Below are 15326 nucleotides of genomic sequence, written 5' to 3'. Positions count from 1 at the left end.
CTGTTGCAGTTTTTTTTAGTGTTTAACCTTCGGAAATTTTGCTCAGAATATGAACTCTGCTCTCATTGAGAACAAACAATTGCACATTTTTATAAAAAAAAAAAAAATCTCTCTGATAAATAGATCAGTGCCACAAATATTGGTAGACCTATGAATTCATATTAGTAAAATATTTTGAAGAATGATGTTTTACTTGGTGAACATGGCTGAAGAGGAACTTGTTCAACAATGACCTCCAGTTTCACATACACTGTAAAACCCAGCAGTCAACTAAATCAAATGAAATGAGTGTAGTTTACTCAAAATGCGACCCAAATAAACTCAAATGGTTTGTAGCAATCGGTTTCCTCAAACGGTTTGAGTTGTCTTAACTTATTGGGTTTTACAGTACTCAGTTGGTTTGAGTTCTCTTCATTTATTGGGTTTTACTGTGCTCAAATTGCTTCATTTACTCAAATGGATTAAGTTCACAGAACTCATTAGGATTAGTTTTTAAACTCAAATGGTTTGTGGCAATCGGTTTCTTCAAATGGTTTAAGTTACCTTAACTTTTTGGGTTTTACAGTGTATGAGGAAACACAAAGGCCAAACTCACTCATTCATTAACTAATTAAGTCAATCAAATCATGCTGTAATTAGAAACAAACAGAAAAGAAAACAGCAAAACACAAAAAAATGGCCATTTCCATTTCTCCTCTGACAGTCAGAGGGCGCTCTCACGCCGAAACACCCACAAAGAAGAAACCCAGGAAATCCCCATAATTGTTTTATAAACAGAAGATTCCATTGCTTTCATTGGTTCAGAGTCACTAATAATCACTGAATCATCTCACAGAAGGATTATTTCAAACACTTGACTTAAGATTAGTTCGTTTGGAGTAAAAACATGTTATTATATGTGGTAATTTCACCTGCAGCATTTTCTACACAGAGCTGTAGTTCATGAGAAGCAACGCATACAGTTTTTTTTTTTTTATCACGGAATAATCATCTTGATTGTCTGATTAAATGGATTTAGATTTGGAACACAGTTTTGCCTAGCATGTTAGTGAACTATTCCTCTGTGTAGTAAACGCTGCTCCATCTAAAACAACATGCTGGAGATTGACTAGAAACTGGTTTAGTGGCAAAATGTGCATGAAAATAGTTTTCGATTATTTGCCATGTCCTGACACGAGTCTTATCTATCACGAATAATCGACCAACAATTAGTCTCACATTTGAACCCCTTCATCCAAAACAAACAAAGACTTTAGTTTTTTATGTTAATATTCGTTAATTTTCCTTTGGCTTAGTCCCTTTATTCATAAGGGGTCGCCACAGCGGAATGAACCAACATATGTTTTACACATGCCCTTCCAGCTGCAACCCATGACTGGGAAACATCCATACACTCTCACATCACACACATACCCTACGGCCAATTCAGTTTATTCAATTCACTGATAGAGCATGTGTTTGGACTGTGAAGGAATCCAGAGCACCTGGAGGAAACCCACACAAACACAAGAGAACATACAAACTCCACACAGAAATGCCAGCTGACCCAGCCGGGACTCGAACCAGTGACCTTCTTACTGTGAGGCAACAGTGCAAACCACTGAGCCACCATGTCGCACCCTTATGTTTATATTTTGAGCAAAAAATGTACCTTTTGTAAGTAAGTGTCTTTTTTTTGTTTTTGTTTTATCACAGCATTCTTTGCTCATAATTGCCAGGCATGCCAATATCAGTGAAAGGCACTGTAAATGTACCTTGGAAAAGTATATAGTGATTTTCTGTGCTCCGACATGCTTCATTTGCTATTTGTCTGTTTCAGGTCTGCTGATGAGAAGCTCTGTGGGCCGTTTGACCATTGAACTGCACTCACTCTTGTCGAAAGCGGTGGTGTCGACTGGACTGGGATGAGACTGAGGTAACAGCTTGTCTGAATTGGACTGTGCAGTGTTTTCCATTGAGGATCTGACGGGTGTTTGGTCTCCGGAGCCGGAGGAGTGTGTGGCGTCTGGGTACAGGAGGGCAGACAGCGGGCAGTCTGGAGAGGAATATTTGGCCAGCACCTGCAGCTGCTCTGGTCTGAGGGCCGCTTCGGCACACACCTGCTCGTACAGGCCCGAGTAACTCTGCCAGGCCTTCAGCTTCAACTGATTCAGCTTGACTCTTTCAGAGGTCAGCTTCTCTCGCTCACATCGCTGCAGAAAACAAACAAAATACAAATATATAATATAAAAAACATACAAATGGAAATCCTTTTAATAGATCATTTAAAGTGTTATTATGATTATACTAAAGAAATGGTTGTTTTGGAGTCTCCTACAGTCGGTTTACATCAATCAATACAAACAATAGGGGTACAATATCATGGACAGAATACACTTATGAACATAATATGATGCATATTTGTCAGTAATAAATATAACAAGTAATGATTATTACTATAAATCATTTTCATTTGTTTTGGTTAATCATTTGCATAATGCATTTTTACAAATAGTCTAGAATCAGCACCATATTCATTGTGGAAATTATAACATCTAAGAATAAATATGGTTAAGTAGATTAGATTAGATTCAACTTTATTGTCATTACACAAGTACAAGTACAGGACAACGAAATGCAGTTAAGGTCTAACCAGAAGTGCAAAAGCAGCAAGTCCAGGATACAGGTATAAGTTATAAAGTGCAGTTATAGAAAAACTATGATGATATATACAGATGGATGTACTATCAACATTATGTACAGGTTGTATTAGCTTTGAACAGAGATTTACAATAAATTAATAAATGTACAGATTGTGTTTAATAATCAGAAGTGTGCAGATGGATAAACATAATTACAAATGTATATGTACAGTGAGTGTGTACAGTTTAAATAAATAAATCAGTGCAATGTAGTGCAATGAATATGTGCAAATTTTAAGTGTGCAAATGTTAAATAGTGCAGTGATTGTGCGGAGTATAAGTTAGAGGACAGTGGGGGGTGTATTAGGGGGGAAAAGAGGGGAAACTATGGGGGAAAGTGATTATTATTGTAGGAAATTGGATTCACAGATATAGCATATGCTGTTTTAGCACAATTTCAGACTTATTTGAAAAATTAAAATAAATTACATATTTTTTATTTAATAGTTTTTTGTTCATTAATGTATTAGTTTGCATTAAAACTGTAATGCAAACAGATGAAAGTTTGACCATTATTTTATATGCGGTTCAAAGACATAAATCTTACAATATTCATGCTTTTTAAGTGTCAAAAAAACCTGTCCAGGTCATCTTTTACCCCAAAATCAAGTAATAATAACTGTAAGATAAAAATATAGTAAAATACTATAAAAACTATACATAAACAATAGATACAGTGAGTGACACTTCAAAATGACCATCAATGCCACATGTACCACCGCTACATGTTTTAAGAGATTAAGGCCCCATTTACACTAATACGTTTTATTTTTAGTTTTAAAATGAAAACGATCTGCGTCCCCACTGCCATTTCACACAGCATTTCTGAACAACTCTCCGTCCACACCACCTTGCTGAAAATGCACATCACGTGACTACACACACACACACACACACACTGGCATGCACTGCAGCAATGAGAGCGGTGCACGTCGAACTGTTCATCAAGGATCTAATGTCACTATATTTGTTGAACGTGGTATTTAATTCATCTTGTTGTCTACAACTAACGACATATTCCCCGACTTTCATCTTCTGAATCTATTACTTGTTCTCAGGTAACATATTTTGGCTGAGCACAAAGATAAGTTAATAATTAATTTATGTAACTGCGTACACTGACTCTGCACATTTATGTCCTATAATGTATAAACTTATTCTACGTTATTCTTTTTTAATGGCTATTATTGATTATTAAAACTGATAGTGAGCAAAAGAAAGGGTATGTTTTGTATTTTTAATGAAAATGATAGGAGTGATGTTATAGGCTCTGTTTTGTTATAAGTATGCATACAGTGAAGATGACGGTCATATTAATATGTAGCTACACGACGCCACAACATTTTTAGTGTCTGTTAATTTGTTAATATCAAAATGAAGATAGGCAGTTCCTCATATATTGTTTTCATTTTATTGTTAAGAAAGTGAAACAATGTATCCAGGGTGATGTGAATGAGGTGATAAAGTTCTCTGTTCCCTTTGAAGAGTTACCCGACGTGTCCTCGGGTGTTTGTTTTCCATATTAAAACTTGTGAATTCTGAACTTACAAGGAGACGCTGCAGGACTGAACTTTGAGTAGGCTACTTAATATTGAGGAAAGAGCCACAATCAGGCGAACGTCTGCAGCCATGCCTCTGTTTTAAAATGTCTCCGTTTTCCCCCATCCACAGTAACACGAAGCAGCAGCATTTTAAATTGAAAGCGTTTCCAAAAGGCTCTATTTTTGGCGCTCAAATACTCCTGCGTAGTGTGGACGGAAGGCGTAACTTATGTTACTACTTATTAATAAGCAAAACTTATGCGTTTTCAAACTAAAAACGTATAGGTGTAAATAGGGCCTAAGAACAGGTTTTTAGGTGTAACAACAGCAGTTTGCAACTACGCCACCAGAAGGCACAAAGGGACGGGATGTAAACCGAAATAAATATACAGTAACTGTAAATAACCTGCTACTTGTAAATGAGGATGAAATACCGAAATAAAGCATTATAATTCCTTCATTAATCATTAAAAACGTGTTAACAAGCAGTATTATCATCGTAAACTTAAGTGCAATGAGGATTTATTTTGGAAATTAAAACTAAATAAATAAAAGTCAACTAAAAGGTACAAACATGCATACACAAATAAATAAATTAATAAATAAATAAAGCAGTGTTTTAACCTAATATAGAGAGATGTGCAGTGTTTGTTATTTTAAAGTGATAGGACTATGACGGTCAATAAAGAAGCTTTTTCATGTACAGCTTTTTCTTTGTACATTTTCCCAAAGACATTTTATTTGGATATTATTTTAATAAAAATTAACCTAACATAACTCTTTTTATTATCATTTGGATAAATATAGTTTTAAATATTATATGAGTTTTAATAACATTGTATTAATCTGACATATTATACTTAAATTATTATAATTACTACAAGTACAAAATTAATAGAAAAAAAATCATCTCTAATTTATCATTTTTGATTTGGGGGTGAAATATTGTTAAATTCACTGATAGACAAGCTGAAAAAACAACATTTATGAATAAAGCTGTTTTCGTGCAGTTTAAGCTTTTATCAGGCAAAAACCCTTACCAGTTTCTCGATTTCACACTCTAGGTTGTGTATGCAGTCGAGTTTGCGTTTGCGGCAGCGGCGAGCAGCGATGCGGTTCTTGCTGCGTCTGCGGATGTCATGAACAGCATCGAGCTGCTCGCGGCTCAAACTCTGCTGCTTCAGCATCTGCTGGAAGTCATTTCTGCTCAGACACACGATCTGATCCACAGAGAGCGGCAGCGCCATCTGGAGGAGAACAGGAGAAATCAAAACATTACATCATCTGCTACATAAATATGATTATTCCTGCCCAGTCACGGCTCCAGGTCTGTTGATACTCAAAGCACTATTATGTCAGCATTTATCCGCTCTGTGTTCAGTCACAGATAAATGGATGAATGCTTTCATTTAGGTTGTCCTTCAGGACGTCAACAGACTTTGACCTTAATGTGGGACTGATGAGTCATTATAAGGAGTGGATAGTACAGGTCTTGCCGGCTCAAAAGACACTAAATGCTACAAAGTTCACAAATAGTTAACAAATCAGGTGCACAGGTGCCAGGGTTTTGCTTGTTGATCCACCTACAACATTCTAAAGACTAAACGAGACGTTGGTAAAAGGCATGGGCTGATTTCAACCGCAGTTTGAAAGTTTTTTAATGCTGGTTTTGCAGTATTAAAAGTCAAGGTTTTAATACTGCCAAAATTTTCTGCTATTTTGTATCTACAGTATATATATATATATATATATATATATATATATATATATATATATATATATATATATATATATATATAGTTAAAGTCAGAATTATAGCACCCCTGAATTATTAGACCCCGTTAATTTTTTTTTCCCAATTTCAATTTAATAGAGGGATGATTTCTTCAACACTTTTCTAAACATAATAGTTTTAATAACTCGTCTCTAATAACTGATTTATTTTATATTTGCCATAATTACATTAATTAATGTTTTATTGGATGTTTTTCAAGATGCTTCTATACAGTTTAAAGTGACATTTAAAGGCCTAACTGGGTTAATTAGGTGAACTAGGCAGGTTAGGGTATTTAGGCAAGTTATTGTATAATGATGGTTTGTTCTGTAGACAATCGAAAAAAAATTGCTTAAAGGGGCTAAAAATTCAAAACTGCTTTTATTCTACAGTTATTAAATATTTTATTCTTTTATTCTGCGTTTATTTCTAAACAATCTTCCCTCCATTAAACAGAAATTGGGGAAAAAAATAAACAGGGGTGATAATAATTCAGGGGGGCTAATAATTCTGACTTCAACTGTATATATATTTTATAGCAGTTAAAATAATATCATGAAACCATGATATTTTTATCCAAGCGTATCTGTCAAAATTTTATAAAATGTATTACTACATATTAAAATATTTTTTATTAATTAGGCCAGTGAATAAACTGCTGTATTGCTGGATAATTCCTACAATAACAGCAACTGAAATTAACAATAGTAAGAATTGTATTATCATATATTAGTATTTACTATCATTATTATCAAATCCTGTCAATATTTTTTGTTTGTTTTAATGCCATTTCAGCAGCATTGGCTGTATGTATATATTGACTAATGTATAATTAGCAGTCGTTACAATTTCTTAATAATCTTTCATTGTACAAAAAGAAACAACTTCACAACACTAATAAAAAAACACATTTGACTTTTAATTTGATCAAAAATAACAAAATCATACATCAACACATTTCTTATCATTATACTTTTAATAAGTTATTTGTAATAACTGGTTTATTTTATGTTTAGGCAAGTTATTGTATAACAATGGTTTGTTCAGTAGACTATCAAAAAAAATAAAATAAATAAATTAGCTTAAAGGGGCTAATAATTTTGTCCCTAAAATGGTTTTTAAAAAATAAAAAAATACTTTTATTTGAAAAATATTATCAGACATACTGTGAAAATTTCCTTGCTCTGTTAAACATTTTTTAGGAAATATTTAAAAAAAGAAAAAATAAATTCTAACGGCTAATAATTCTGACCTCAACTGTAAATATATATATATATATATATATATATATATGTGTTTAAATTAAAAACTAAACAAAACTTATTCCTCATGCTCATTCTATAAAGTGTTTTTGTCCATCAACACAAAATTAGATGATTGATCAATTAAAAAGACAAACCTTTCCTCAACAAACTGCTAAATCTGACGTATCATTCAAAAACCACAAAAACATATGTTTATGATTTCAGCTCATCTACTAAACAGCAGCAGTCCTCACCTCACGCACTCGTTCACTGCTGTAAGACTCGCTGTCCCCTTCCGTGTCGAAACTGTCAGAGTCCTCTCCTGACTGGTTAGACTGTACATACGGACTGCCCTGTGACACAGATCCCCCTTCTCCATCATGAAGTTGAGCACCCACTGCACCAAAGCTCAGCACAAACGGACACTCCACTGCTCGGGGATCCAGGTAAAAGCTTTTCAGACAGTTGAGACCGGAGGGTTTGTCCACCAAACCCAGGCCAGAAGGAGAAAGCTGACCAGAATCCGTCCAGAATGTGAGCTGTCTGGCCACCTCTATTTCCTCGGTACTCCTCTCCCCATTGCTTTGGTCTTCTTTGAACTCCATGTCTGCTCTCTTAGTGTGGTCCAATCCTGATTGAGGCAACATTCCCGGTTTATCCGAGTCTCCTGAGTCACACATAGATTGTGCTGATTCATTACAGGCTGGAAATGAGGGCTGGTCTGTACAAGGGTCAGGGTTTAGTGGAGAACACTCAGGCAGCAGAGAATCTTCATCCTCAGTGATTGGTGTTTTGTTGCTCGTGCAAGGAAGGCAGTTTAAGGAACAGTCGTCGGTTTTGTCAAGAGACATAGGTGTGGAGCCGCAGACATCCAGACAGGATCGCTCCTTCCCACAAGCGATCTGAAACTTGCGGTATTTGGGGCACAGGAGGGAGTAATCGGTGTCTCTCACACTGTTAAAGCTTTTTCCCACATCCTCAATGGCCACTGAAGGAGGACAGTACGGCTCTTTGCGTTTAGGCTGAAGCTGTGAGGGCTGAATTGGTGATTTGTCTCCATCAGTGGCATTATTGGGGTTGAGCTCAGCTCCTCGTGATTTGCAACATTTGATTTTGCAGCATTTCCTCTGGACTTTTGATGTACCTCTGTTGCTGTCAAAGAACTTAGGGAGCAGGAAATCAAAGCAGGCCTTGTCCAAGTTTTTAAAGCCGAGAACGGAGGCGCAGTTGCGGATTTCCAGCACGTTCTCTTTGGTGAAGAGGAGTTTTGAGGTGTAGGCGAACTCCAGCAAGGGTTCAAATCCCTCTGAGGTGATCTTAAATAAAAAATGAAAACAAATCAAAAGATTTTAAAGAGCTCATGAATTGAGAAACCAAATTTTGATCTTGAATCTTACATCATTATATATATGCCATAAATGTGATGAAGGCAAACCTTCATCACATTTAATCTATAGCCCGTAATAGTATCTGTTTTTATGTTGCCAATGCTTATTTTTTAGACCTTAGTAACTTTTCCAATAATTACTAGAACTTATTCATGAGACACTAGTTCCTATCTGTTAGATGCTATTGCCTATTCTACAGATACTAGTGCCTAGTCTTTAGATAGTAGTACTTATTCATAAGATACTAGTATCTATTTAAAACAGGGGTGTCCAAACTCGGTCCTGGAGGGCCGGTGTCCTGCAAAGTTTAGTTCCAACCCTAATCAGACACAACTGGGCTAGTTAATCAAGCTCTTAAGCTGCGTTCACACTGGGCTTTTCCTCCCATAGACTTCCATTCATACGCACGCGAATGCGTCAGACCGGAAACGCAGGGTCATGCGCTAAGTTTCGCAGGTCGCCAAAATCGCATCACTTGACTGCGTGAGACCAATCGAGGATCAAAACATGACATCTCTGGACAGAAATTTACAACATGGAGCAATCGCTCGCTTTTTTTAATGTCTAATAATCTTGTTTAATCCTGCCCCTATTCGCAGCTCCGCACGACAGAATATCGCATGCTCAAACTCTAATGAGACCGCAGCTTTACTCTACTTTCTAGAAACATCCTTGGAGGTGAGTTGAGAGAAGTTGGAGCTAAAATCAGCAGGACACCGGCCCTGCAGGACCGAGTTTGTACACCCCTGATTTAATAGCTACAAATACTTATTAAATAGATACTAGTTCTTATTTATTAGATAAGAGTACTCATTTTATTAGTGACTAGTTTCTATTCTGATGTTACTTGTAACAAATTTAAATTTTTGCCGTTGATTTCTATGGGATCTGTCATTGATATATCAACTATTCAGTTTCAACTAGTATGTATTCTGGCTAGGATAAGTACATATTTTATGTACTAGTAGTTAATTATGAGGTACTAGTACTTATTAATTAGATACTAGTATCCAATTAATAGATACTAGTACTTAAGTATTAGATTATAGTACTTTTTCATTAGATACTAGTATCTATTTAAATTATGCTAGTGCTTATTAATTAGATACTTGTACTTAGGAAATAGATACTCCAATTTATTTAAAAGATACTAGTATGCATTTATTAAAATCTAGTACTTGTTTGAAATGTTTCTAGTAAAAAAAAAATATTTTACTAGTAAAATGTTTAATTGAACTTTACTTTTCCATTTGGACTAATCATGACATCAGACGAGTAAAAAAGCAGAACTGACTAGTAAAATAAGATTTGTCACTAGTAATAGTTATAAAAGACACTAGTGTCTAATAAATAAATACTTGTACTAATGAAAAACTACTAGAATCTATTAAATAGCAATATATGGTTATATCTAATATATTTGAGCATGTATCTACATATTTATAATTCCAATGGTTGAAAAAATAATACAATTTTTGCTTAATTTTGAAATGTATGTGTCAAATATACAATGTATTTGTTTATAAATGAAAATCAAAATATTAAAAACTTTCGAGGATTTAAGATGTTGAAACACCATTTTGGGAAAAGGTCTGTTGATTCTTTTGTCTCATAAATGTTTATTTATAAAATATTTCTGTCACAATTTGGGGACAAAATGCCAAAACTTGGTCATGGAGGGTTGGTGTCCTGCAGAGTTTAGTTCCTCCCTCTATTAGACACGGCTGAACCAGCTAATCAAGCTCTTTCTAAGAATACTAGAAACTCAGATAGGTGTGTTTAAGGAAGTTGGAGCTAAAATATGCAAGACACCGACCATCCAGGACTGAGTTTGGGCACCCCTGTTCTAAACCTTTGATTGTGTCTTTACCTCATCAGGAAGGTTGATGACAATGCTTTCGGGTGTATGAGTGGACACACGAGCACTGAAGTAGTCACTGCAGGACGCCAGAACTGCCCGGTGAGCCCGGAAACTCTGGCTCTCCGCCACAACAGTCACATCGCACAGAAGATCTTTCTTCCTCTGCTCATTCAGACACTGCAGAACATGTGAACTGTGCACAGACGACTGGAAGGTGAACTTAAATGACTTTGAGCTTTCCACCGACATCTTGAGTTAATCTGTATGGTAAAAAAAAAAAAAGATTTACATGAGCTCAGTTGAAGGGTTCTGCCAAGTGTAGCCTATATGATTTGTTTACTGACAATATTTGGCTATGTAACTCTTATTAGACATATTAAGAAAGCATTATGACAGGCATATTAAACTATTTATTTACAGTTGTTGGCTCTATAAAAAACGATATATTTCAAGTTTATTGGAAAGTATTAAAATAAATATTTCAAGTATGTAAAGATAAAGTTTTGCTTGCTCCGACTCTCTGATAGGTGGATATCATTATAGGTGGATTAATATAGTTTTTTTTGCATTAACTAAATTATTAAACACAGTTGCTTTAAAAAGAAGTAAATGTAGGCAGTTCAGACAATCAACTACTAAACTCATAAGAGCTCTCAACTGGTTTGTCATTCATTTTAAAACTTTTTAAAGGTTTCTCTAGGGAGAAAAAGAAAAAGTTTTTTATTTCCTGATGCATTCTATTTTTGGGATTCATTCATTTTACTTTGGCTTAGTCCTTTATTTATCAGGGGTTGCCACAGAGGAATGAACCGCCAACTTATCAAGCATGTTTTACGCAGCGGATGCCCTTTAAGACGCAATAACCCAGTACTGGGAAACGCCTATTTTTAGGCTATAATTGGAATCTCAAACAGAGATTCGTTAACTGTAATAGGCTAAAAGTCAGATTCAAGTGTGCCGCTCTGAAACTGACTATTGATAAAGAGGGGAACTGGAAAAGGGAAAATCCAGAATGGAACTACAATGAAGTCACACTTTCTTTGTAAAAGTAAATGTATGTCACTATTTTACTCATGTTCCAGCAAATCTCAAAGCTTGTTGTTTTTTTAACTGGCCAATTTTGTGTTACGTTGCATAATGTCATGTATTTCTTGTTAAATGAACTTCTAGTTATAAAGGGTGCCGAATCACAGTCGACCAGTTATTATTAAGGCGCTCGCATACTTGACCACGTCATACCTCTCACACTCGCTCAACGGGAAGTAAACGACTTAAAAAACAACAGAACCGCCTGGGGAAGAAATGCTGTTTGTATCACTCAGTAGGTACGTGTTCTTACCCACGGGAGCTCCTTATCTCAGCTGTGTACAGAGAATTTGACCTAGTCGAGTCATGAGAGTTTATGTGTGCGCGCGCGCGCTCTTGTGTGTGTGTGTGTGTGTGTGTGTGTGTGGCGCAAGACAGTGCGCGCTCTCTGCTGACTCATTGGGTTTTGCTGATAAAGGATGAGCAAGCATTTTGTCCGTCTGTTCCTTTCCACTTAACTCATCGACTTTTAAAGGAACTTGGGTACCAGTTGCCTCACAGTTGAGCTGACGTACTTTTGATAAACGGACACTTTTGAACTCGTTTCCCTAATAATTTGTCGAGTAAAACAACTGACGCGCCTTTGATGTAATGAAAATGAACATTACGGTTGTGTAACAAAACCTAGTGAGCTGTCTACCTAGACAGCATTTAAGGCATGTCAAGCGCGCGCTTTAAATGCTCGATCGAAACATCGGAACGCGGTTATTGTGTACAAAAATGCTGCCTAGGTAGCCTATGTTTTGTAACAGCATAGGTCCGACAAAAAAATCTACATTTGCATAAAAGCATATTATCGCTTACATAGTCGTGATTATTAGAACTCATATGCGTAAAGCATGTAACAAAACAAACCCGAAATTAACCCTTTCAGACACATAACATTAAAAAAGACCACTTAAACTTCTCTAAAGATCTCTATTTTCAATATATTTATGTCTCTCGACATATATTTCTTTAAAAAAAAAGCACAATCGTTCGTATGTAGCCTACTCACCTGTCATATCACCGGAGAGTAATAAGTTGGATTTGATACTACATACTAAACCCAGGCTGCTTAAAGCGCTCACTTGTAACTATGAAAACAAGGAGGCGCTTGTGCTTCGCTTGGGTGTCATGTGACTTATGGCCAAAAATTGTTTTTATCCCGCCTTCTCAAGCGCTGACCTCCTTTCATTGGCTGTCTCTATCCCGTCAGTCATTTACATCATGACTTTCTTGTATTTCCACAGACCGCCTTGGTTTTCACTGTACAGGCAGAGACATACATAATTTAACCTCTTCAGGCCTAGATTAGTCTTTACAGACAACCTTTGTGTATAAAAGAAGCCAAAATGACCTCTGAAATGTTATTAACTGTGTATTACCTAGAACAAGGCTGTCCGAACGGTCCTGTCCTGAAGAGTTTAGCTCCAAACACACCTGAACCAGCTAATCAACCGCTTACTAGATACACTAAAACTTCCTTTCAGGTATGTTGAAGCAAGTTGGAGCTAAAATCAGAAGGATCAAGTTTGGACACCCCTGATCTAGAATATTGTGCATTTGAACAACTTTAAAAAACTTGGATGTATAAACAATCGATGGTAAAATCAATTCTTATATAGGCTAGTATATATTCATATTTAAATTAATATATAAAATATTGTTTAAAGTAATTTATTCACTGTCATAATTTCTTAGAAAATGTATATTTTATTATAATTACAAAAGTAGGTTATTCTAATAAATAAATAAACATATTTATTGTGTAACTATTTCCTGGTATAATGTTATGGTTATACACAGCATTATATGAAAGTGATGGGTGTAAACACAGTAGTATACAATCTCAAATATCCTGTCAGATTCTCAAAACTGTTTTGAAAAATGAAAAATAAACAAATGCTTTTACATTTTGACATATAGAGTCATTCATCTTTCTAACAAAGAAATAGAAACCTGCCCATAGCCAAACAAACTAAAAATCTAAATCTGGAGGAAGCAAAACACTGCTGCTAAACTGGTTTTGCGATCATAAACTGCCGGCATCTCGGCTTGTGTGGGATGGAGGTGTCAGCCATTGATAGTTTTGAAGGGTTTCACAATCCTAAAATGAGCAGATCACATTTCGAAAGCCAAGTTCCCTTTTACTGAGTGACTAAACAATGGTGTGTAGTCATAGGTCTATCATCACCTTGCTTGAACTTAGATAGCTGGACAGAGGTTTAATTCCTTTTTAATGCAACTGACAGACAGTAACATCTCTCGCTGAGGACCGCTCCTTCACAGCAGAGCATTTTACATGATATAACACAGACACAGCTCCATCTGTACAAGCACATTTGTCAACAAACACACCCTTTAAACACACACAAAGAACAAGCTGTATATACTGTATTCAGAATACCAATACTGTATATCAGACTGAGGCGACACCTCAGATCAAGTTGGGCTCTGAAACGACCCACGTTAGCTTAAATATACATTTATTAAGTGTTTCAGTTTAAGCGCACTGATTCAAGATCAGTTTTGTTGTTGTTGTTGTTGTTTCAGTACACTGAAGGAAAGCCATGAGGTGACAGATCTTTTCATCAATGTCAAGAGTCACGAGGAGCCCTGCCTCTTCTGACTGATCACTCGGAGCGTCTCGAGCTGCTGCGCTCGTTCACTGTGCACCGTTATCAAGTTCTGGTTCTCTTCTGTGAGTATCCGATATTCCTCTTCATATCGTGCAAACTCCATTGATGCCTTTTCATCCTCTAGCAGCTCCGCCATGAGCTCTTTTCTGAGGAATGGAGGAGAAAACGTGTTATACATGATCATACCTCACTTTTTTATGACTATCCTGCTGAAAAAAAAAACAATAGGAAGCATTACAGATTTCCTAGAGCAGTGGTTCTCAAACTTTTTTTCATCAAGTACCACCTCAGGAAAAAATTGTCTCTCCAAGTACCACCAAAATGAGCAGTATTGAAATACAGTCGCATAGTAGGCCCAGTAAAACAGCTAGAACTTAGCACAGTTAAAAATTGTGGCAGATTACCTCAGAAATATAGGCTATGTCATATATGGCATATTATATACATCATTTTTGATAAATTGTGAAATGTGTGTAGCATGTACATGACATATTTAATTTCTCTGCGTACCACTAGAAGGAAGCCTGCGTACCACTAGTGGTACACGTACCACAGTTTGAGAACCACTGTCCTAGAGCATGGGTCTCAAACTGGATTCCTGGAGGCCCACAGCTCTGCACAGTTTTGCTCCAACCCTAATCAAACACAGCTGATTCAACTAGTCAAGGTGTTCAAGACTACTAGAGACTATTAAGCAGGAGTGAGTTGGAGGTGGTTGGAGCTAAACTATGTAGAGCTGCGGCCCTCCACTTGTTCTAAAGGTTTCCACTACAAATACCATTAAAAATAATACAAACCATCAAATTTTAACCATCACAACCAATACATTTTATAGCTTTCTAACGTGTCTTGGGACATATTCAATTAGGATTCAAATTGAAGACCATTACAGTTTCCAGTAAACTCAAAATGTGGCCCTTACCAGTGTTATGTTGCAAAAACCATTAGGATGTTAAATAAAGATCATGTTTCATGAAGATATTTTTGTAAATCTTATATGGTAAATATATCAAAACTCAATTTTTGATCAGTAATATGCATTACTAACAACTTCATTTAGACCAGGGGTGCCCAAGTTTTTTCTTATAAATGGCCAAAAGCCAAACTTGATTGAGGCTAGTGGGTTGAAT

At 36.1% G+C, this 15326-nt stretch overlaps 2 protein-coding genes and 1 long non-coding RNA gene across 11 annotated transcripts in view; 1 reads left to right on the top strand and 2 right to left on the bottom strand.

The window, feature by feature from the left end:
- Positions 1 to 962: 962 nt before the first annotated feature.
- On the bottom strand, positions 963 to 12655 carry bach1b (BTB and CNC homology 1, basic leucine zipper transcription factor 1 b). Of its 3 annotated transcripts, NM_001384147.1 has the most exon segments (5): positions 976 to 2192; positions 5263 to 5469; positions 7495 to 8556; positions 10499 to 10749; positions 12573 to 12655. In NM_001384147.1, coding segments are annotated over 4 exon segments (1899 nt in total). In that variant the 5' UTR covers positions 10739 to 10749; positions 12573 to 12655; the 3' UTR covers positions 976 to 1802.
- LOC141376380 (uncharacterized) overlaps positions 11736 to 15326 on the top strand; it is a 23325-nt gene continuing 19734 nt past the window's right edge. Inside the window, exons 1-2 of the long non-coding RNA XR_012386345.1 lie at positions 11736 to 11814; positions 14111 to 14258. This is a non-coding gene — a long non-coding RNA (uncharacterized lncRNA). The remainder of the gene's footprint in view (positions 11815 to 14110; positions 14259 to 15326) is intronic.
- map3k7cl (map3k7 C-terminal like) overlaps positions 13778 to 15326 on the bottom strand; it is a 23846-nt gene continuing 22297 nt past the window's right edge. For all 7 annotated transcript variants that reach the window (XM_073914786.1, XM_073914790.1, XM_073914791.1 and 4 more), the window contains one exon: positions 13778 to 14342. In XM_073914786.1, the coding sequence (XP_073770887.1) occupies positions 14162 to 14342 (181 nt within the window). In that variant the 3' untranslated portion in view covers positions 13778 to 14161. The remainder of the gene's footprint in view (positions 14343 to 15326) is intronic.

Source organism: Danio rerio, chromosome 10 (genome assembly GCF_049306965.1).
Source record: "Danio rerio strain Tuebingen ecotype United States chromosome 10, GRCz12tu, whole genome shotgun sequence".
Classification (NCBI taxonomy): domain Eukaryota; kingdom Metazoa; phylum Chordata; class Actinopteri; order Cypriniformes; family Danionidae; genus Danio; species Danio rerio.
This window is presented reverse-complemented; position numbering and strand designations above follow the sequence as displayed.